Source organism: Camelus dromedarius, chromosome 28 (genome assembly GCF_036321535.1).
Source record: "Camelus dromedarius isolate mCamDro1 chromosome 28, mCamDro1.pat, whole genome shotgun sequence".
In the NCBI taxonomy this organism is placed as follows: Eukaryota; Metazoa; Chordata; class Mammalia; order Artiodactyla; family Camelidae; genus Camelus; species Camelus dromedarius.
Window position 1 is genome coordinate 11471756 of NC_087463.1, and position 24420 is coordinate 11496175.

Sequence of the window (24420 nt, forward strand, 5' to 3'; positions counted from 1 at the left end):
AATGGAGCTTTCGCAACTCCCTTCTGTCTGCTATGCCTTATCCCAGGTGAGACGTTAACTGACATTCCATTTGTGTCAAAATGACCCAGATGGGTTACATGTTTCAGGAGTGGAAGACAGAACATTTAATGTGTAGGAATTTTTTTTTTCCTTCTCTGATCCAACTAGTTGGGTAAACCTCTGATTATATCCCAACTGTGCATCTTAGCTCATAGAATTTATTTTTGCCTACTTGAATCCTTTCATGGGTTTTCTCCCTGCCTCCAGCTTTATTGAAAAATAATTGACATATAACCTTGTGTAAATTTAAGGTATACAATGAGCTGATCTGATAGACGTAAATAATCCAAAATGATTACCACCGCAGAGTTAGCTAACACCTCCATCACATCATATAATTACCCGTTACCCATATTTTGATCATAACCTCATATCCACAGCACCTAATTGGATCTTCAGTACATATTTATGGAATAATTGGATACATTCTCTACCATTTCTGCCCTACCTCTCCTGGTGATTCACAGTTCACATTAGCATGTTCAAAATTCTGAGATTGAGGGAAAAAAATATATCTTCCAACTTAATTGACCAAGGAACCTTTTTCCCCCCATAGTGGTGATTAATATTTCATTTTAGGGAACATTGGGCTAGATTATCTGTGAGATCTCTTCCAGTCGACTGACTATATAGCACCCTATTTCAGGGGGAGATGCTTTGAAATATTCAAGGCCATATGAATTTCTGTTCAAATTCAAAGGCCTGTGAAATTATGAAGACATAATGTTGAGCTCCAAGTATTCTAATAACACAACTGTTATTGGGGAAGGCAATAACAATTATAAGAGAGAAGTTCATTTCCAAACTAGAAGCTTTCATTGGATGCTTGTCTCCTCAGAATTGAACTTGTCAATCTTATGTTCACATCATTTACCTGCCTGTTGATACAGGGTGGTGCTTGGTGCACAGCCATGGTGGCGCTTGGTGCACAGCCATGGTGGCAACGAGGCCAAGTTTGCAGAACAGGAGCCGGGACTCCTCCTAAGGCAGAGCACCGGTCTACCCACGAGCTGACTGCAGAGTTTTTGAGGGCAGATGTGATAAGAAATGTAAAAAACTGTTGAAAGCCTACCAACTGTTACAAAAATTAAAGACATTATCGGTTTTACTAAACCAATTTTCCAATCATCACTAAGACTTTAGACCCATCAGATTATTAAATCTATGTTTGCTTTTGTTAAATTTAGTAGAAAAAGGATGAAATCATTTATGGCAATCAAACAGCATGAAAATTAAATTGGATAGAATGCTCATGTGATATTAAAAATGACTCCCTTCTCACTGGTTTTAATGAAACATACCCAGGTCTTGACTACTCAGACACTGGGTACCCATGCTCTTATGCGAACACCAGCAACAGATGAATTAGGATATTGTATTTTTCTTTCATTTGGACAAATCACATAGAATGAAATACACTGAGCTGCATCACGCCTGCTGAGTACCAACTCTGTGCCAGGGTGTGTGGTCAGTGTGCTGCACCCATTATCTCATGAAATAATCACAGTGCCCTGGAGGAGATTTGCAAGTCTTTGAATTATACCGTGCAGCGTCTGAAAGGTGGCAGATGTCACCTTGCCCCTTCTGGAGTCAGGCTGTCTCCCAGAACACTTAACTACACTAATCTAGATTTGTGAGTTCTAATTTTTTTCCAAATTTGGAGCAGTCTTTTGATGTATTTAGATAATATGGTTGATCCATCATTATTTGCAGATTCTTTATTTGGGAATTCATTTCATCTATATAATTTTCCTTCTAACCCCCCAAACTAATAATTATGGTGGTTTTATGATCTCAGACTTTTGCAGAACAGCCAAAAATTTGAGCAGCCTAGTGCTCACAAACTCAGCGGAGATGGAATAAGGTGATGATCTGCCTTCATACTGTGGATATGTCCTTTCAATGATACATTTTGCCCATTTTTCACATCTTTTGTGGGTTTGTTGGATGTTTTCACAGTTTAAAGCTGCCCCTAAATGTGTTGATAAAGTGCTGTCTAGTGTTCCTAAGCACAAAGGCTAATGTGCCTTATGGAGAAAATATGTGTGTTAATTAAGCTTCACTCAGGCATGAATTTATAGTGCCATTAGCCATGAATTCAATGTTAATGAATCAACATTATGTATTAACTAAGGTGTCTCTAAACAGAAACCTACATAAAACAAGGTTATGCATTGATCGGCTGATAAAACTGTTGCAACCAGAGGCTCCCAGGAACTTGACCCTGTATTTCCTCCAGACGCAATACTTAGTTTTCCCTGATTCAGTGTCTGCGCTGACTTTGTAGGACACAGCTACTACAAACAAGGATCAACTCCATCTACAGACACCATTGTGCTTGACTTTCTTAACTACCCGTTTAACATCAGATATTCTGATTATTCAGCCTTTGAATGGAGATTTGGAAATTAATGAAAGATCTTGGATATCAAGTCTTAAACTGATGGGAACTTTTATGAGGAAGTCATAAGGCCTAGAAACAAAGGTTTATAATGACAGCCCTCATGAACCCTAACTCTCCGAGGCAGATGACATCGATATAATCTCACTAATGCTCAGCAGAATCCAGAGTCATTATTTTCTGATTTGGAATATGACGTCTTCCTGAGTGGAAAGAAAGAAATAAGAGTAAAAATTTGAAAATTCCAATATACAAGGTTTTAAAAAAATATTCACACTATGTTACTGTTGTGTATGACTCAGACTAAGTTTTGTCAGAAATAGTGAACTGTTAAATTAAGTTATGCTAATAAAAATCTGTGAGATCTCCAGCTGTCTCCATTGTAGGCTCTCACATAAAAGGTTAATTTATTCCAATCAATTAATTTGTTAAGCATAGAAAGGGCCTGTGGAGACACTACTGTAACAGGACTTTTTAAATTGTAAGTAAAACTATAATATAGAAGTTCTGCCCTTTCATTACTTGCCTCATTTCTTTGTAGTAAAGGTAAAAATTACTTCAAGGAAACCTTTCTTTTGTAATCAGAATCTTGTATCAGAAAACGCTATTCAAAGACTGTTTAATGAGCTGCTCCCCCTGAGATTCAAGTTCTATCAGAAGCACTTATTATTTTTCCAATAATAATGAGTCAGCAATAATTTATTTAAACTTAGGTGACTATCTTTTCAAAAAAAAAAACCAAAACAATGATTCTTAGATAAGCTGTCAAAAGATAGTGTTTCAATGTTGAGGCCAGTGCTGGGTTATTTTATATTCATTTGTGAAAACAAGTTAATTTATCTTTTACATTGCGTGTTATTTCTAAAAACGTAGTTTGGAAGTCCACACCAGCAGTATCCCAAATGGTATGGTAGATTACTAACTTAGGCAACATTTTATTTAATGTTTTAATAGTATAAAATGATACTGGTAAGCAGTTACTCTATGCCAGGCACTGAGACAGGGCTTTGTATGTATTGTTTTTTCTAACTCTGATAGTCCCTACATGTGGTAAATATTATTTCCATTTGTGGGTAAATGCACTGAGGTGCAAAAGGCCTAAATATTTTGCTTAAGGGATATAGAAAGCTCATGTATGTTGCTAAAGAAGCAGATTGAAACTTAGATCTCTAAAAGCATCCAAATTCATTGCTTTCTACTCTTTCAAAATTAATTTATAAATAAATTATATGCTAATATTTACTTTTGAAAATGTATCTTGTAATAATGAATATGACCCGAAACAGAGTATTTCTAATTGATTAATCACTCAGGGTTTAAAGAAAGCAATTTAAGGGGTTATTAGTCAATCTTGCTTATATAAGCTAATTAAACTGTCTTATTTTTCTGTTATTTTCACCTAAATATTGCCTACCGTGAGGTATGGTTGCAAGACAGGAAAAATTTTATATCAGGACTTTTTGACACTCTTTCAAACTCTGTGGCTGCTTTTCAGTGAGATTCATATATCCTTGACAGGTTGAAAATTAAATGTGCTTTATAGGTAGCTTCTTAAAAGGAATGGAAAGTGTGATTGATTAATGTCAAATAGTTTGTCTTCACAGCATCAAATAAATAGTATTTTCTCAGCCTTCTCTGATTCTTGTCATATTGGAACCCTCATTGTTCAGAGTAGCATCCTTACTGCCTTCCCCTCTTTCTACTCAATACAAAGCTTAATTCACTTAGTTCTTTTTTTCCCCATTCACATTCCATAAAATGACCCTTTTAAAGTGCACAATACAGTGGTTTTTTGCATATTCACAAGGTTGTGCCACCATCACCACTTTCTAGTTCTAGAACGTTGTCATCACCCCAAAGGGAAACCCTGTACTGATAAACAGTCTTTACCCCTTCACTTCTGCCCCACCCCCCATCCACTGGCAAACACTAATCCACTTTCTATCTCTTTAGATTTGCCCATTCTGGAAGTCTCATATATAAGTGGCACTGTACAGTATGTGGCCTTTGTACCTGGCTTCTTTCACTTAGCATAACATTTTCAAGGTACATGAATGTTGTAGTATGTGTCGACATTTCATTCCTTTTTATGACTGGATAATATTCTGTTGTGTGGATATACCATTTTGGTTTATCCATTCATCAGTTGATGGTTTGGGGGTTTCCCAGTTTGGGCAATTCTGAACAATGTTGCTGTGTATGTTCCTACATAAGTTTTTGTGTGGACGTTGGTTTCATTTACCTTGGGTGGATAATTTCGATCTTTCCTCTCCTGGTTCATTGTTTTTTTCCCCCCAGCTTCAGAAGTGCTCAGGGCAATAGGAACTCTCTGAATCCTTAACAGAGCTTGATAAGCAATGAGCTGCTACTTCTCCCTAAACCTGATCTTTCTTTGCCTGTCTTTTCCCAGAGCCACCCATCGGCCAGATGCACCCCCCACATGGCAGCGTCACTCCTCAGAAGAACAGCAACCTGCTTGTGATTGTTGTGGTCACCGTTGGTGTCATCACAGTGCTGGTGGTGGTGGTCGTGGCCATGATATGCACCCGGCGCTCTTCGGCCCAGCAGAGAAAGTGAGTAACAGCTAGCCCCCAAGAGGGAAGCAGTCGCTGCTTGACCTGCCTGCCAGCTTTTTGAGTTCGATTTTTCACGGCTCTCCTCTTGTGCTCTTTTACAATTCATCACATATTCCTTATCGCCTGATGTGGGCAAAATCTTGCCTTTTGTCTATTCCAAGCTCGTAACTTGAGTGAGGATTAGACTTGCAGACTTAATAGGATCCACCTGGAGACCTACTTTGCCTTTCTGCTTGATTTTACTTCTCGAAACCAGGTACTTTCTTTCAGTGAAGGCATCTCTTCTTAAATAACACTTAGAAAATGGAGTTAACCGTGTCCCTACTTATGGTCCTCTCTGCAATGAAGTATAAAAAAGGTTGGAGATGGGTGTTCCTCTAAGAGTATTTATTTATCCCTTTTGGCAAGGAGGCCTGTAGGCATTTAATCAATGTTTGTTGCATGAATGGCTAAGTATAAAATACCAAACTCAACATAGTTATAATGCTACGGAGTGTTTACTTTGGAGGCAGTAGTTAGGATAGAAGAGAGATTCCAGAAATTCAAAATGGTTCAGATTTCCTGGCTCTGGATGATTTTCAGAAATTAAAAAATTTGAGGGGTTTAAAAATATTTTCATACTATGTAGCTCTAGGTTATAGCACATGCAGAGAATGACAGATCCATCAAAGTACCAAGTTTGGAGTGGAAAGGTGATTTTAATTCAGCTGATCCCCTTCCAGCAACTCCCCGTAACCAGCATATTAACTTGCATCAGCCAGTTGTGGGAATCAGCGATAATCTCCTGGTTATTTTCTGCCTCTCTGCCTCTCTTGCACTTTTCAGATCCCTCCTGATGTGTCTTTTTCAGCAGTGTTATTCTCATTAGATTGGCTCTAACAGGCTCTTCCCTGAATTTTTGTTTGTTTTTGGCGTGAGGCCTGGTGCTCTCCAGCCTGAGGCCTGGGCCCAGAGGTGGCGGGTTTGATGACTATATACCACAAACATTGGTAGAGATTCTCTAGCAAATAATTTTCCCTCTTTGCTAAGACTTCAGCCTTTCTCTCTTGCTAAAAAATCCTCTGACCCTATGTATTGATTTCTAGTGTATCTTCCAGCATTTTGAAGTGAGCTGGTTTAGTAATAGGACACAGGAAACCACACATACCCAGGAGAGTGACACAGGGGGGTAGATACAGTCTTCGCATTTCATGTCTCTCTATGGCAGAGCAAATTTTATATCCAGCTGCATTCATTTGACTGGACCATCTTGAAGCTGAGGATGGCTGGTGCGCTGGTCCATTGTTCTCAAACGAGGAACCACGCAGCATGTGATTAACGGGTCGGTCTCAGGTGTAAGTGATCTGGGACGTCATCATCACCCTCAGAGCTTGCAGAGTGCCCGGCCCTTAGTAAGGCTCTGCGGGGAAGTCACTGCTAATAAGTCACTGAGCGATCTCTTGGTCCAGCCAATCCGCGGAAGGGGGTGGTGCAAACACAGAAGGGTGGAAAATCAAAGCCGTGGGTCTCCGAGGCAGATCTGAGAAAGAGTCACAGAAAGGTGAGTGGGGAGGGCACCAGAACCAAACTTGGCCTTATTTCATGATAGTTTTAAAAACATGGATGCCTTCACTAAACGCATTGAATGCGCCAAGCCCATCTGTAGTGAGGTGTTTGTTGTGTTTTGTTTTTATCGTCTTCATCCTCGTGAGAAGAATGAGGGCTGTGCTGACTTGAACTGAGTTCCGAGACCTGTTTTGTTTCTCCACAGAGAAAATGCTAGTCTCCTCAGTGTGTAAAGGTGGAATTTGATGTTCTTTTGAGAAAATGTTAAATTGTCCTAAATCCTCCCCTAAGCACTTTGGAAAGAGCTTGAAGGTTTTACATAGAAAGAGTAGAGGCTGATCCCTGGGTACGACTTGTTTATAAAATTAGGGAATGAAGGGGGAGGGTGTAGCTCAGTGGTAGAGTGCATGCTTAGCATGCACGAGGTCCTGGGTTCCATCCCCAGTGCCTCCACTAAGATAAATACATAAATAAACCTAATTACCTCCCCTCCTTCAAAAAATAAATAAATAAAAATTAAATTAGGGAATGAGGAAGGGAAGAATCACTCTGTGAATGACTGAAAGCCCAAAGAGAGTGAATGTCTAGCTCCTCGCTACTGCCCCTGGGGTTTTTCCTCACCTCACCCCCAAAGTTTCTTAATATTTACTTGGCATTTTTTCACAATTTAGCTTCATATATTTTTCTTTGGTAACAAGCCCATTGACGCTGATCTTGGTCTCTTTGTGTTAACAGAGAAAAAGAAAAATAAGAGCATTTCTCCTTTAAGAGGTTTCTGAGTTTTAATTTAGCATTTCGCGATTTCATTGAGAACCCCTCCCCCGATACCACCAACATTGAGCTTTTTAGAACAAATTAAATAATGCAGATGAAAGCAAAATCAATTCTAATTTGAAACAGAAATAATGTCTATTACAGGGCTCTCAGAAATGGGAGTTTAATGTAATTAATAGGGTGTAGTGGGAAACACATCCATGGCTTCTTCAATATCTCTTTGTCTAGGAGTGCTGGAGAATGTGAATTGTCTTTGTGTTTTATTAGGGGACTTGAATTTCATCCCAGTGGATTCGAGCCATATTTTTGTGTACTCTCAGTAATACTTTATTCAAGTTAGTGTCTGCACATTTTAGTCATGGTTTATTTAATAATGGTTTATTATTTTATTCATGATTTATTTAATAATGAGGTAATGAGCTAGCTTATCCAATTGACTCATATTCTAGTTGGTAAGATTTTTTTTTCATATTATAAAATAACTAACAGAAATTGGAACCCAAATTCTAGTTCTGATTCTACCACTTCTTTAATTAAATGAATGAGATTTAATTAAACCGAAGAGAAGACCTAATCTCTGAATGTCAGTTTCCTCAAATAAGAAAGGGGACTAAATAATTTCTGTCAACCCCTCTACCTTTAAAACACTGAAATTCCCCATGGAATACTGCTAAGTTATAGAATCACATTTAGCATTTAGCTTCAAATTCACATGAAATAAAAATAATTTTTCTAGTTATTTTTAAATTTTTACTGCTTTGAAGAGACTTTCCTTATACATTTGAATTACTACATTTCTTTTTAGTTATTAATTTAAAATATTTTACTACTTTGAAGAGACTGCCATTATACATTTTGAAGTTAATGAGATTGTAGCAGAATATAATACAGAAAATTTGTGTTTTAGGAAAGCTTGAATTTGTGGGGGATTTCTGTGCTTTTTAATAAAGTAGTATTTTCCTGGCCAAAATGTAGAACATGGATTATGATAAGTTAGAATTTACCTATAGATACTAAAGATAGAATAATTGACATTGAGAATATCCTGGAAGTCCTGGACACATGGTTATTACATTTCTAAGGCAATTACCTGGGTAGATGATCAACAACTTTAATTTAATGTTGTGTAATTTAAATGCGTAAATAAAATTCAAGGTTTACATGATAGAACCACCCATTAACTAAGCCGCCTATTTGATTTGATGTGGACACAGCAAGTTTTAAATATCAACCCACATTCAAATCTTCACAAAAATAACCATCTTCAGTACTGAGGATCAAATGCTGAAGCTCAAGTGAAATCTACCTTACACTATAGACCATTTTCACTGATTTTAAAAATTTTAACATTGTAATCATTTGTAGTATTCACTATACAGGGATTTTAACTGGCAACTACTTAGGACTTCAGTATATCTTAATTTCATCTCAGAAAATGCAGGTTTATGTGAGTATCTAGGACATATTTTCCCTGGCTTTCCGATACAAGATTTTTGTCTTGTTTTTAATGGCAGTTAATGGAATAAAAATAATCAATACAGAGAACCAGGACACTGGAAGCCTTTGGGAAAGATTTGGATGGAGGAGGCAGGGCAGGTATTTATACTTTCCAACGTATTTTTTTCCTGGTTAACTTGTGATCATTCTTAACACTTAGTTTAGAGCTTCTTCCTGAAGCCTTCTCTATCTCCCCAGTGGGACAGTGCTCCTGCCTCAGTCTTCCATCACATCTTGGGCACGTGTCTGTCTGACCACAAGAATTTAGTACAGAGATATTTGCCTCCTGTGAATAATTTAGGCAGAGGATGGCTAACCACAGAGTGAGAATTCACTAATTTATCACAGTGCAACAAAATAATCTGTGAGATGATGATAGTATTTTAGAGCTTAAAAGAGCACCACAGTCTGGAATAAAATGGATGCTCAGCCAAGGTCGGTTCTTACCCATTCACATCCCTCGCATACCGATTAAAAGTGAAACGGAAAGAAATTCCTCTTAGAGTTATAGGATATGTGCAAAGTAAGGAACAGATAGCAAAAAAAGAATCGGAGACAAACTTTGCAAACCATCCTTCCACATCAATAATTACACATTTTTTATTATTCAATTCAAGAATTACTAGTACCCTTAGTGTGTGATCTGCATCATACAATATAACCAATCTGATTAATGTTGCAAACCTTTCTGCAATTTCCCCCTGATTTACTGATATTATTTTAAATGTTTTTGTTATGATTTGGTCCCCTATACCGTTTCAGCTTCTGTATTTCCATGTCCCAGTGCGTGCTCCTTGCTCCAGTGGTACAGAAGCCATGCCGTTTTTCATTCATGTACCAAACTCTCACTGTCCCACTGATCTTTGCATTTCTAGGATGTAGCATATTTCTTGACACATAGTTAATGTTCCATAAATGTTTACTAAACAGACAAATGGATAAATATTGTAAAACAATGGACGATGTTGGGAAAGAGAAGGAAATAGAGATGGCTCCAGTATCACTGGAGGAAACCAGTTCACACATAGGGAGTATCTGACCAGCTCAATAAGACAGACAGTGATCAGTGCAAGGTGAGTGGTATAGAGAGAGAAGGGGGAAATGATTTAGCCACCCTAAGATGACACTGATCGAAAGCGATCAGGGAGGTTTCCTGAGGAAGAGCGGGTTGAAGGGAATCATAAAGAGTAAGGAGTTTGTAAGGAGATAGGACTGTGAAGGCTATTCTGGGCAGAAGTAAGATTAGATAGACAGATAGACAGACAGACAGATACGTAGACAGATAGATACATAGAACAAACAAAAACCCACCAGACCTTGATTATGCTGTGACGGCTTTGCCACAGGAAGAGAAAGAGACAGCTGAGGGTCATGGAAGACTCCTTGCTTTGCCTTTATTCAAGAATACGTGGGGTGGGAAGAGATACTCCTATCCTGCAGCTATTTTTGGAAGGCACAGGATTATTGGTACCTGGAAGAAGTGTGTAGAGGGAGGGGGAGGGATAAACGTGACATACTCTGTATCTAATAGAAAAAAATTACAGCTTTATAGTAACAAGAAACAAAACCAAATAATTCATTAAAACAGTGCTTCTCAAGCTTTAGCTACATCACATTCCCCTGAAGGGCTGTTCAAACACAGACCATGGGGCCCCACTGCCCCTTCCCAAGTTTCTGACAGGTAAGAGCTGGGGCGGGGCCTGAGAATGTGCATTTCTAACAAGTGCCCAGGTGAGGGCGATGCTGCTGGTCCGGGGACCACGCATCAGAAACCATTGCACTAGGTTCATTTACATAGAAATTTTGAAGATTGCAATGGTGAGACAGAGGAACTGGGGGCGAAATGGGTGGCAGTCATGATGTCAAGGAACCAGCAGATGGACAGAAGTTTGGGGTGACAGCTGTTCCTACAGGTTTTAAGACAAATTTCACACAACTTAGCTACAAGCAGATGTCAGGTTTTTTCGTGTGTGTGTGTGTGTGTGTGTGTGTGTATACACACACACAATGATGTCAGTTGTATTACAAACCTGCTACGTGGGGCTGCTGGGCTTCTACCAGCAGGGGAGGGAGGCCACTCCGAGGCCAAAGATTTCTCTCTTGAAAAGAGACATTATAGAAAACAAAAGTGGTTAGATTGTCTTTCATGGAATATATACAAAAAGTAAATAAAGTCTATCTAGAGATCTTTAGATTCTTACAGTCAGCCGGGCGAAAGCAGCTTCTCCAAAGAGATCTCGATCTGATTAAAATCCATCAGAAAAACGCTTATGCATTTTATCAGGAATTATCATTTCTTTCCAGATGGAGGTTATAAATCATAACATACAAAAAGGTTCTGCCTCAATCTGGTTTGGAACTTAAAAAAAAAAAAAAAAAAGAGACGCCTGGGGATGCTTGGCACCAAGATCATGGGAACTAATGAATGAATGAACAAATGCATAACACATGCACATAAGCAAGAGGAAACCAGAATTCATCATTTACTTCTTGCTACAAAAATTGTTTGACAAACTTCTTTACCGCAGGCTGTTTAAATATTAAATTATCCTGGGAATTCTGACTCTCTTGTCCTGGATTGGTGAACTGGTACATCTCTGTAGGTAGTCATATAGACAGCAGGGTTTAAGTTGTTTATCATTTTGATTTGTTGGAAAGAAAGATAGTGGGGTGAAATCTCCAGGTTTGAAGACAACATTACATTCTTCTAAGTGACCAAAGGTGGATTACATATAGAGCTATGTATGAGTTGCAGACTCCTTTCCCGAGGGCTGGTGAAATGTAAGGAAATGAATTCAGGGAGTGGATGGTTACAAGAGAGTTATTATCTTAAACACGAGATGATCTAGGCGTTATTGCAGACCATTGTCTGGCGTCGGGTTGAGGCTGCTCCCAGGAAATCGGGAAATACTAGAGCAGGAAACACTGCAGTATTTCTCCACTAAATCACCACGTAGCTGTGAGGTCTGGGGATCTTCATTTCTATCCTCATCAACATACTTGAGGAAAGAAAGAAAAAAGGAATGTTAAGGAAAAAAATTCAACAGATCAGACCACTAAACATTTATTAATTGCCTAATATGTACAGGGTGTCTTATCCAGCAAGTGGGGAAAACAAAGCCGTTCTTAGCAGCCTTGCACAGGTTACAAAGCGTTTCCGCTGAGGGCAGTTTGAACCATTTAGCCAGCATGGAAGCAGTTAGCCTCATAAACCATTCACTGCAAGTGAGGAGAGGGAGAAAATGGTACTTCTCTGGGCTTCTGCCAAAGATTAGATTTTAACTGACTGAATTCTGCCTCACAAAGAGATGTGATTATTTTAAAAGAAGTGGAAGCTACAAGTGGGGATTTTTTAAAAAATTATAAAAACTATAGAGCAGAGGTTGAAAACCGTTTCTGCAAAGGGCCCAATGGGAAATATTTTAGGCGTGGTGGGCAACCTGGCCTCTGTTGCAACTCTTCAGCGCGGCAGTGTGAAAACGAATGAGCTTGGCAGGATTCCAGTAAACCTTTATTTTCAAAAGTAGGCCGTGGGAGGGTTGGGCCTTCAGGCCATGGTTTCCTGACCCCTGCTGCAGAGAACAGCTGTCCTGAGCATCCCGCTTCTTGGCTTAGCGTGCAGGGATTATCTGAATCTCACTAGCCCCAAACGGAGACTACCCCTGAAAAAATTAACTAATGATTGCTGAGTTCTTATTGAGGGAAATAAGAGACATTGGAAACACACTTCCAGAGTGGGTTCTTCTCTTTTCAGAGGATGGGTCTTCTTGTATTTGAATCCAGACACTTAATGACTCCAAGACAAAAGTATTTTATTCTCCTAAGAATGTGCACTGCAGTCTTTTGTCCTGGAACAGCCAGCTTCCCAGTTGCACATTAAATTGGACAGCTGAGGGAGAGACTTTCTTCTAAGCCCCAGTCTTGGCTGCTGGCACACATTCTGGCCTTTTTATTTGTTTGCCCTTTCGAAGCAACTCTGTCATTTATCTCCTCAACAGATGTTGCAGTCGGGTACCTGATGCCCAGCTCCAAAGATCAGCATCTGGTTCCCTCTCACCCACTGTCACCTCGTGCTCGAATCTGCAGCAGGGGGAGCTGGAGGCAGGCGTGCTCTGGCAGGCAGCCGGGGCCCTGGGGATGCAGCACCGCATCTCCTGTTCTGTGGGGAAGCTCCAGGGGACAGGAGGACAGGCGGCCAAGACCAGTCTGCCAGTTCGTGCATTTCACAGGTTTCCTCCTGGGAGTGCTTTTGTCTCCTTCCCTGCTTCTGATTTGAATTGACTGAGGAGGGGGGAAAGAAAAAGAAAAAAAGGAGGAAGGAAGGGCCATTGAATAAAGGCACTCACATTTGCCTTCTAATTTTGTTTCATAGGAAACGGGCCACCCACAGTGTTGGCAAAAGGAAGGGCAGCCAGAAGGACCTCCGGCCGCCTGATCTTTGGATACACCATGAAGAAATGGAGATGAAGAATATTGAGAAGCCAGCAAGCACTGACCCTGCAGGGAGGGACTCCCCCATCCAGAGCTGCCAAGACCTCACACCAGTCAGTCACAGCCAGTCGGAAACCCAAATGGGGAGCAAAACCACCTCTCATTCAGGTAACTTTTTTCTCTCTGGCATCAGGAGAAACAGCCCACTCTGAATCCCACAAAAGAACCCTCCACTCCCTTTGGTGGATATAGCCTTCCCTTAGTTTGCACATCATTCACCGTAGTTACATGAACCTGATATAAATCTGGTACATTCACTAGGCTTACTTTCTGTTCTCTCATCGTCTTGACTGCCTTGTATAATTTGTAATGCTTCTCGAAAGTTCTAAGAGGTAGGAGGTGATGCAGGTGGGCAACACTGAGATGTGAAGACTCAGTGAATCCAGGGCATTTTGTTACATCTTGAGCAAAAATGTGAAGCCGTTTGAACCTACTTTTTAGTTCCCTGTGTCTGTGGAAAGTTGAGTTTAAATTCGCTGTCAATTCTTTGCTTTAAAAAAATCACATCACGGGCACTTGATGTATGAAAGTATCAACTCTCGTGTTACTTTGCCTTGACTACCAGGGAGATCCACTGTCACCCCCACACAGTCACATTCTGTGATCACTGGCCTAGTCTAGCAGAGTCTGCAGTCTCTGCTGGTGTGCAAAGTGGTCTGAAGAGAAAAGCCTGCTGTTTAATGATTTGGGGTAGATCAAGCCATGCCTAGGAATAACTGAGAAATCCAGAACGTGGTTGTTTGACAGAGCAGGACCCTCTGGGGCCTCCTCAGGACAGACCCCCTGACCCCATGTCCTCTGCTTGCCCCTTGTCTGTAGAAGAACTTTATTCAAAGAATAAGCTTAACTGGAGAAATAGGAAAATACGAAAACAAGGGAAGTAGTCACGCAAAACAAGATAATAATGGGTTAGTCTTTAAACAAAGTCAGGGACCTCCTCAGGGCTATAGGTGATATTCTGAGCCACGTGCTTTGAGCTGTTTAGTAGGTTCTGAAACCCCCACCACGTGGAAGAAGCTAACTGAATGATTACCAGACTGCAGCCATGATACAAGCTGCAATATATTTGGGGATCCATCGCCTAAGGCAAAAGAAATAAAAGCAAAAATAAACAAATGGGACCTAATTAAACTTAAAAGCTTTTTTACACGGCAAAGGAAACCATCTACAAAATAAATGGGAGAAAACATTTGCAAATGATGTAATTAACAAGGAGTTAGGATCCAACATACTTAAGCAGCTCATATAATTCAATGTCAAAAACCAAACACCGAATTACCCAGTCAAGAGTGGGCTGAAGGCCTGAATAGACATCTTTCCAAACCGATGGCCAACAGGCATGTGAGAAGGTGCTCAACATCAGTAATTACGAGAGAAATGCAACCAAACCCACAATGAGATATCACCTCACACCTGTCAGAAAGGCTATCATCAAAAAGTCTACAGATAATCAATATTGGAGAGGATATGGAGAAAAGGAAACCCTTGTACACTGTTTTTTATAAAACATTTTTTATTGAGTTATAGTCATTTTACAATGTGTCAAATTCCAGTGTAGAGCACAATTTTTTACTTATACATAAACATACATATATTTATTGTCACATTTTTTTTGCTGTGAGCTACCACAAGATCTTGTATGTATTTCCCTGTGCTATACTGTATGATCTTGTTTCTCTGTTCTACATATGCCTGTCAGTATCTATAAATTTTGAACTCCCAGTCTTTCCCTTCCCATTCCCACCTTGGCAACCACAAGTTTGTATTCTATGTCATTCTAAGTGAAGTAAGCCAGAAAGAGAAAGAAAAATACCATATGAGATCGCTCATATGTGGAATCTGAAAAAAAAAAAAGAAAAGAACATAAATACAAAACAGAAACAGACTCATGTACACTGTTGATAGGAATGTAAATTGGTGTAGCCACTATGGAAAACAGTATGGAGGTTCCTCAAAAAACTAACATTAGAACTATCATATGATCTAGGAATTCCACTCCTGGATATATATCCAGAAAAAATAAAAACACTTACTTGTAAAGGTACATACACCCCACTGTTCATAGCAGCATTATTTACAATAGACAAGATATGGAAGCAACCCAAGTGTCTAGTAACAGACGAATGGGTAAAGAAGAGGTGATATAAATATATACAATGGAACATTACCCACAAAGAAGAATGAAATTCTACCATTTGAAGTAATGCACGTGGACCAGGTGAATATTATGCTTAGTGAAATAGGTCAGACAGAGATAGACAAACACTGTATGATACCACTTATTTGTGGAATCTAGAAAATAAAACGAGTGTATATAGCAAAAGAAAAAGACTCACAGATAGAGAAAACAAACTAGCCGTTACCAGTGGGAAAAGGGAAGGGAGGAGGGGCTAGATGGGGTATGGGGTTAAGAGACACAGACTACTCTATATAAAATAGATAAGCAACAAGGATACACTGTACGGCACAGGAAATTCTAGCCATTCCTTTGTAATAACTTTTAATACAAGATCATCTATAAAAATACTGAATCACTATGCTGTACACCTGAAAGTAATATAATATTGTAAAATAACTATACTTCAATTAAAAGAAGATAAAACTTCATGTCGATGAATAGTACATTCTTTAGGAATACATACTATGCAGAATTTGTTTTTTCAGCATATATTTTTATTCAGTTTTCAAATCTGCATATATCATTTTTGATGACATTTTAGCATAACATTTTATGGAATCACAATATATTTATATAGATATACCTAACCTTACTTTTGAAGAATGTACTTTATTTCCTGTTTTTAATGATAAGATGTAATATCTTTGGGGCTTAAGTAATAGTTGCAAAGATTGTGGTAAGTTCATACAATTGAATATTACTGAGCTGTTAAAAATTATGTTACTGACTTATTGACAGAGAAGGATTTTTGTTATTTTATAAGGAAGGCTACAAAATAGTATGTACGGTCTAATGCCATTTTTGAAAAATAAATACATTAATATATTTTCTCTTCCTTTTGCATATACATACATAGGCAGAAATTAAAAATAAAATAACGGTTCTTTCTGGGTAATGAGGTTATGATAAATTTTATTAATGTTTGTCAAATGACATCAAAGATTAAAATGATGATTTTAGTAGGACCAAAAAAAAAAAATGTCCAATGAGAGTATATTGATTGGGCTGTAAAAAAAGTAGATGTTATGATTTAAAACTTCAATAAAACAAAAAAGGCTGTGGAGTTCCTGGCTAGAAATGAAGTGTTACACCATTAAAGAAGGTGTCTCTCAGGAGTACTGTTTTTCTTTTAGGTCAAGACACAGAGGAAGCAGGAAGCTCCATGTCTACTCTCGAGAGGTCACTGGCTGCACGCCGAGCCACTCGGGCAAAGCTCATGATCCCTATGGATGCCCAGTCCAACAATCCTGGTGAGTAGTGACTGGCACTGCCATGGACAAGTGAGTGCTTTCTGTTTGTATCTTTTCTATATCAATTATCAAAAACTAGAGTTTTCTCTGAACATTCTGGGTAAATGGACATCATGAAGAATGAATTAAAATCATATTATTTGTACTTAGAAGTCAGAATTTTCAGTGTTGTTGTATTTTTGTACTCAATCATATGATCTGTCTGTTGGCAATCAGTTGGATACATATTTCAGAAATTACTTTAAAAATATGAATTGATGTAAAAAGAGTTGAAATTGCTGTGATCTTTGATCTTATTCTAAGGAGCACCTTCATAGATTAACATTTTCAATAGGTCTAATTTTCAGACTTAAATAATGTAGCACCCTTGAAACAAATATTGAGATAATTACTTACTGCCCCTTCCTGTTGAAGTTTTCTGTCATACTCCCACATCCACAGAAAATATTATCTGAGAATCATTTCCTTTCCAATTACCTCTGTGATCAATCTGGGTAATTACAATATCCACGCAAGTAATCCATCTGATGTTAGTTCTTTCATGTTACCTACAATATTAGCTCTTTCCCACCTCAATTCAATTCCATGTCACACACTAAACCAATAATTGTGCCTCCTACAAAGTGTCAGTTTCTATCATTCCTTTTTCTAGCACCTTATTACCTTCCTGCCACTTATTTTATTGCCCCCTTGCCAACAGTTCTTCAATCCCACTTGGATCTCCAATCCATTAACTCTACAACCTTCCCACTGTCCATCACCTGCCTCATGTCTTCTGTTCCATCCAAACTCAGCTTCCAATCTATCATCAGTTACTATCTTCAGTCCCTTGCAAACACCCTCATCTCCCTTGGTTCTTCTTCTCTATCATACTCACCTGGGAAAAAAAAAAAAAAAAAAACCTCAATCCTGGTTAAATCAGCTCCTCTACCAAGATTTACCATGGACCCTAGCAGCTGACTTTGTCTGGAGAAAAACACATAACCTGTTTACTGGGTGTTTATGACCACAAATCTAAGGTGAGCTGTCATCTGTTTAGAAATGCCACTCATTTCTCTTAGTCATTCATTGTCTCACTTTATCAGATGAATGTCTTATATCTATTCTTGCCTTTCAGACTCCCAATACCTCTCTCCCTTCCCTACTCTCAGATAATAACCATGCTTCTTATATCACCAAAAAAAAAAAGAGAGAGAGAAGCATTCAGAAACGGCATCCTTATCTATCCATCAAATTTACTTGATCTGTTTGTGCTCCTTTCTGAGTTCAGCTCTTACCCTTGAGGACACCCTTTCTCACCACTTAGGGACCCTCCTGTAATTATCCCTTCCCTTTTCCACATCAATTTTCCCTCCTACTGATAACTCCAACAGGCATTTAAACATTACCTCGTAACTCCTCTTTTAAAGCGTCCTCGCCAGAACCACGTTCCCCTCCAACTAAAGCCCATTCCTCCCCCTTCCTGAAAACCTCTTCTGAAAGTTGTCTATACCTTTTCCTCTTTTAATCATTCTTACTAGCTTTAATGACATTTTCACAGTCCCTCTGTATTGAAACCAGGACTTTCCAAGGTTATCAATAATCTCCACCTGGTCTAACCAAGTGGTCAGTTCTCGATGCTCAGCAAAATTGGACACAGCATCTGTTTTTCTCCTGAAATGCTTCTTTTCACTTAGCCTGTAGTATACTTAGTGCTCCTGGTTTTCTTCCTACCCCATGGGCTGCTCCCTTTTAGTGCTTTACTCGTTCCTCTTTTTGTCCCTAGTCTCAGTCAGAGAGCACCCCAGGGCTCAGTCTTCAAGCTGCTGTCTTACGTCTACACTAGCGTCTTAGGTGATGCCATCTAGTACCAGTGGCTTTGATGCCATTTGAATGCTCATGAATTCCAGATTCTATCCCTAGCTTTATCCCTTTCTGAAATCCGCATCAATTTCCATGTCAAATGTTGACTCACCTCCTCCAAATGGCTGTCTGATAGATAAGCCAGCTGTGCTCAGAATGGATAGCTTCCTCTTCTGTAATCCGCTCTCCCCAGCTCCAGACTTGACCCAGTTACTTATCCCATTCACTACATGGTAGTACTGTTCATCCATAGTCTTGTTAAAGAGCTCTAGTTTCATGCTTTTTTATTCTAATTTCCTCATACTCCAAATTCAGTCTTTTACCACATCCTATCATTTTTCTTTCAAAACCTGTCCCAAGTCTGACCACTCCTTCCCATCTCCACTGTTCTGCCCTTGTCCAAGCCACTACCATCTCTTACAGATTATAGACTAAAGCTATGAGCTTAAAACCATTGACTTTTCTTTAGCTCTTGACCCCACAGTGAGTTGTCTACACGGCAGCGCTTCAGTACATGAGAGCTAGGTCATGTTATTCCTCCTAACTCTCCATCACATGTAGCACAGAATCCACTGATTTTTTACCGTGCCCTCTGAGGCACCGTGCGATCCAGCCTGTGGCATGTCCCTCACGTGGTCCCCTGCTACGCCTCTGTGTAATTTGTTTCAGCCACATAGCCCTCCTCTCTGTTCCTTGGATAATACTACACATTCCAACTCAGGGTCTTTGCACTTGCAGTTCTCTTTACCCAGAATCTCTTTTCATAGAGGTTTACATGTCGTTTCCCTCATTTCATTCACGTCTGTGTTGAGCTGCCACCACCATGAACAAACAGGTCTTCCCTGACCCTTGCCTTGCAGCATCAATGGTCGCTCTCTACCCTCTTTATTCTGCTTCATTTTTCTTTATTAATATGTATGACCACCCTCCTTGCATTTGGGTGTTTGCTTGTTGATCATTTGTTTCCCGTATTTGAATGTCAGCTCTCTGAGGGCAGAGATTTTGCCTGCTTTGTTCACTTCATATCCTCAGTCCCCAGAACGGAGCCTGGCACATGGAAGGCACTCAGTCGATACAATGTAGCCAAATGAATGAACAAATGATTGTTTCTACCTACTCTATGTCGAGTTTCCTGTATGTTTCAGTGTATCTCTCAACTGTACTACAGTAAGTGTAAAACCTAACGTGGGATTTATAATAAATGCCAACTGTCACCTCATGGGGCAGATACTATTCCTATGCCTGTTTTACTGATGAGAGAACTGAGACTTGAAGAGTTCAAGTACCAAGCTTGCAGTCACACGGCAAGTAAGTGGCAGGCAGAATTTGGACTCAGAAGGAGCAGCTTCAGAGTTCTGCATCTTCAGGGTTCTCTTAATCATTATGCTCCCAGCTGCAGTACTCTGTCAAACTAGTGTCCTGTTTGTTTCATTCCTTTCACTACATAGAGAGACATTGTACACTGAGCTGCCTCTGTTCTTTCCTTCCAGCCACTTTCCTCTTATAACTAAGTTCTATCCGTGCCAATCTTCTGTAGCTTTCTTCTTAAAAATCATTGTGTTTCAGAATCTCTGTGGGCCTTTCTATCCCATATATAACTTTCTTATCTAATAAGTTCCCATATTCTATTGATGTTTTTCTTCTGCAATATCTTTTGAATCCGTGGCTACCTTCGTATTCCCAGGGGTGGTATTTTTATTCTCCCCTTTCTTGGCTTCACATCTGAACTGTCAAAACAGCTTTATAATTAGTCTTCCTCTCTCTAATGTCTTCCAGACTTCTTTGTATACTGCTTGCTAGATTTCTTCCTAAAACAACTGAAACATGGCATTCCACGTTATAAGTTTTCCCGGGGGCTCCTCCTTTCTTGTCTTCCAAGAAAAAAACAACCACAAACTGCTCAGCATACCAGATTTGAGTCTACATTTCTAGTTTCCTATTGCTATATTGTTGTATATATTTTGTGTGTGTGTGCGTGTGAGTCTCCCTTAGACTCTTGCCAAGCCAGACTAATCACCAGTCTACAAATATGCATATACATTGTCCTTTATTTGTTTTTCCTTCTGAATACTTCTTTCCTTTTGGGATGACTTGCTGGCTATCTCTCCCTAACAAAATTCTATACATCTTTCAAAGACCAGAGAGCTATTGATGCTCTCAAAAATTCTTTCCTCTCTGATTACTCCATCCAGAAATTATGGCTTCCTTTCTCACGTTTGAATAGCCTTTTTAAAAAACCAGTCTTGTGGCATTAATTACACATAGTACCACCTCATATGCTTAGATATTCAAGCCCAGATCTTCTCTCCTCTAACAGATTGTGTATTACATGATAGGGAGGGAATGTATCTAATTCATCTTCCTATTTACACATTGTGTAACTCAGTACCTAGCACAAAACTGGTGCTGGGTAAATATCTGTCAAATGAATGGGTGAATGATTAGGTAAATATATTATAAGAATTCTTGTTTTTGTAACACATCGGTACTTTTGGGCTCTTTTTTAGCAGTTATAGCTAGAGTATCTTCTAATAAAATTTTCTGATGTATTAAGGGCAATTAAAATTGTTTTCATTAAACAAAAAATGAAATAATGTGCTTAGAAAGAAAGAGAAATGAAATGAAATCTTAACAAGTATCAAGAACTTCCAAATATTATTCACTTGCTAAATACCTTATTAATTAATTATTATTTCATTTAATCCTCATAGTGTTATCACTTGGTGAGATTAGCCAGATTTTACAGATGGGGAGCAGAGACTCAGATTAAGAAACTTACACAAGGATACACCTGAGCAACCTTTGAGCCTCTGTGGTGCGTTGCTTTTCCAAGGACAAAGATGTCTCGTGTGCCTTTTATTAGTTACACTGTTTTCTTCTGTTTAAAGATTTTTTTTGACTGTAGCATCTCCAGTTTACAAACAGGGAAACCAAGGTTCTGAGAATCTGAACCCAACACCTGTGCTTAGTCTACCACTGCACTGCGCTGCCTCATCTGTCACCTCAAACTCTGAATTACTCTGTGCCTAGAACAACACAGCTTCTCTTATTCCCAGTGTCTTACTCGACATGAATGGGGGACCCTAGAATGACTAACAATTTATTATTTTAAAAATTATCGTATAAAGCATGCATGTGATTTTAAATAGATAACTACTTTTGCAAAATGTATAAGGATGCTCTGACCCAGTAATTCGATTCCTAGATCCGTTCCATTCTTGGGTATATATTCAGCAGAATTACATAATATGTGTACCAGAAGACACATATAAGAATATCACACATAACAAGCTATATATGAACCAAATCATAGCACAGTTTGAATTTCCGGTCATATATATGAAGATGCTTGCTGTTCCACTTAAGAGTCATTCTTTTTGTAAGACTATTTTTGCCCTCTTCCTTGACATTTCTCACCATGTTCTATAAAATGTTAATTAGCAGATAAAATATAGACCATCTGAAGTGTTTTTAGTTATGAAAACCCACGGGAAACGGTACTTAATTTCACTGAAGTGCAGAATCTGTTTATTTGTCTCAGACGGTGCTTCTTGGTTGAAAACACAGTGTGGCGTATGCTACTCCGTACCCCTGGACACACGTCACTGCGACGTAAGCTGATGCCCTTGAGAAGCATACAGCTGATAGCGTAGGCAGGAGAAGAGCCCAGATATTTTGATTTCCCCAGTCCCGTGCTCTTTCCTGTAAAATGATGGCAGAGAGGGACTATTTTTACTGTGGCTGAAGAATTATTTTAAATGTTCGTTCTTACTGTAAATGAAATTAACTACAAGAAATCAGAAGCATCGGGTGTAACTTTCTTTAATTTTTCAAGGATAGATAAGGGTCATATGCTGAGTTTCCAGGATTCAGATTCTGAACAGAGATTGGTAAGCAGGAGACTTATTAGCAAGTGTTTTCCGGAACAGCACCTGTGAGGGTGAAGGATGCAGGGTTGCAGGAGGGAGATGGTGAACTGATGATGCGGTTTAATGGAGCTGACCCTACAGGTTGCTCTAGGCTGGGATTGTCCTTCATAGTTGTCCCACATGAGGCAGGGGTCGGTAGGGGGACTTCTGCTGTCTTCGATGCAGGCTGCTCTGAGGATGTAAGGCAAAACCTTGGGTGAGCAACTTCTTTGGCTGAGAGCAATTCCTGGAGAGATGTAGATTTTCATTTCTAGCATTTGATTACTCGATGGAACATTTGTTTGACCTTGGAAAGATTCCCTTTCCGTGTTCAACCTGTTTTCTTTCTCTGTAAAATGCCAGAAGAGAAGTGAGGAATCAGATCTAGGAAGGATATAAATGGAAGTAGATATCCTGTAAGGTCACGTCAGTTATACAACTGTAACAATTTACTGTATGAGGGTTGATTGGGTAAAAACCTGTGGCGTTTCATTTTTTCCCAGTTTTTTCTTTCCTTGTAAATATTGGAGGGGAAGAAAGTGTAAAATTGGCCTTTCAGGAAAAAACAAATCTCAAAAAGTTGAACTAGGGTCTAGTAAAAAAGACTGAGGCAAAGAAGAGCATACAGTTTTGCTTTTCTGCAATGGCTACTGGTTTGGGGGCTTTCTAGAATATTCACTATGAGAGCCAACTCTTTTTCTTCCATTTCCACTGTCTGCTTTAGTCACTTGCCTGCAGAATTCAGTGAGTTAGAGAAGCCATTGAAAAGTGAAATAAAGCTACATGAGAAAAAGCAGATTTTAAAAACTGGAATTGTATTGTTTGGAGGTGCTGTAATACCAGAGGGCCCTCTTGTACACAGATGGACTGAACCATAAGAGGGTAAGTCCTACCTCTAGAACGTTTGATTCCAAGTCAGAATCCTTGTGTGACCCTTCCATGCGTGGTCTAAGAAGCCGGTATCCTAAGCCTGGTCCCAGCTCCACAGGCTTCTGGAGCTGGACTTTTCATTCCATCACCCTGCAGCCCTTGCAGACGCCCGCATGTGATTGAGAATGCTTTCTTAGGAGTAATAAGTGCAAACAACTTACCCATAAACACCAATGCATACAGATTTCCTGCTGCCGAGAACTGTGGCAGCAGTGGCGTGTCAAGGAGCAGAAAGGTCAAAGCTCATTTAAATTTGCTTTAGAGATGATCTCATTACCTAATGCATGATTCTACATGATAATTTGATAACGTTCTTAAGTCTTTATCTTTGCATCTTGAATGTCCTACTTAATTCCTCCTCTTAACTATGAGTTTCTGCAGGAGGTCATTTTAATTTTTATCTTTTAATGTGCCTCTGTAGCTCCCACTGTGCTGTGTAAATGCCTTTGGACTTTGTGTAACAGTTGTTGATGACTGAGGGTTGAAGACACAGAGGTTGTCTCTTGGTATTTTTTAAATAAAATTAATTGATCAGTAATTTTACTGGATTAGCAAAACCATTAGGTTGGTAGGATGGGGCAGATGTGGTTAAGGTATGGCTTTTAAGCTCAAAAAGGTGCCTATGGAGAATACAGAGTTGTGTTTTTAGGAACGATTTTCCAAGGCAGAAAGCAAATAGCTTGATTATCAGAGATACAGAGATAATCAAGAAGGGAGCTGACAAAGAGTTGGTGGAAGGAAAGAATTTTGGATGATGGAGTACAAAGGAATACAAACATAGCTTTTAGAAAGGTTTTTTAGAGCAATATGAAAAATAAAGATCCCTTGCTTTTTTTTGTTGTTGAAGTATAGTTGACTTATTGTATTAGTTTCAAGAGTACAGCAAAGTGATTCAGTTATTTTTTCAGAATATATTCCAGTATAGGTCATTACAAGATATTGAATATAATTCCCTATGCTCTATAGT

The 24420-nt window shown here is 39.2% G+C and overlaps 1 protein-coding gene across 5 annotated transcripts in view; it reads left to right on the plus strand.

The window, feature by feature from the left end:
- DCC (DCC netrin 1 receptor) overlaps positions 1–24420 on the plus strand; it is a 984533-nt gene that overhangs the window by 910971 nt on the left and 49142 nt on the right. For all 5 annotated transcript variants that reach the window (XM_064480349.1, XM_031441886.2, XM_064480347.1 and 2 more), the window contains 3 exons: positions 4872–5034; positions 13226–13452; positions 16657–16773. In XM_064480349.1, the coding sequence (XP_064336419.1) occupies positions 4872–5034; positions 13226–13452; positions 16657–16773 (507 nt within the window). The remainder of the gene's footprint in view (positions 1–4871; positions 5035–13225; positions 13453–16656; positions 16774–24420) is intronic.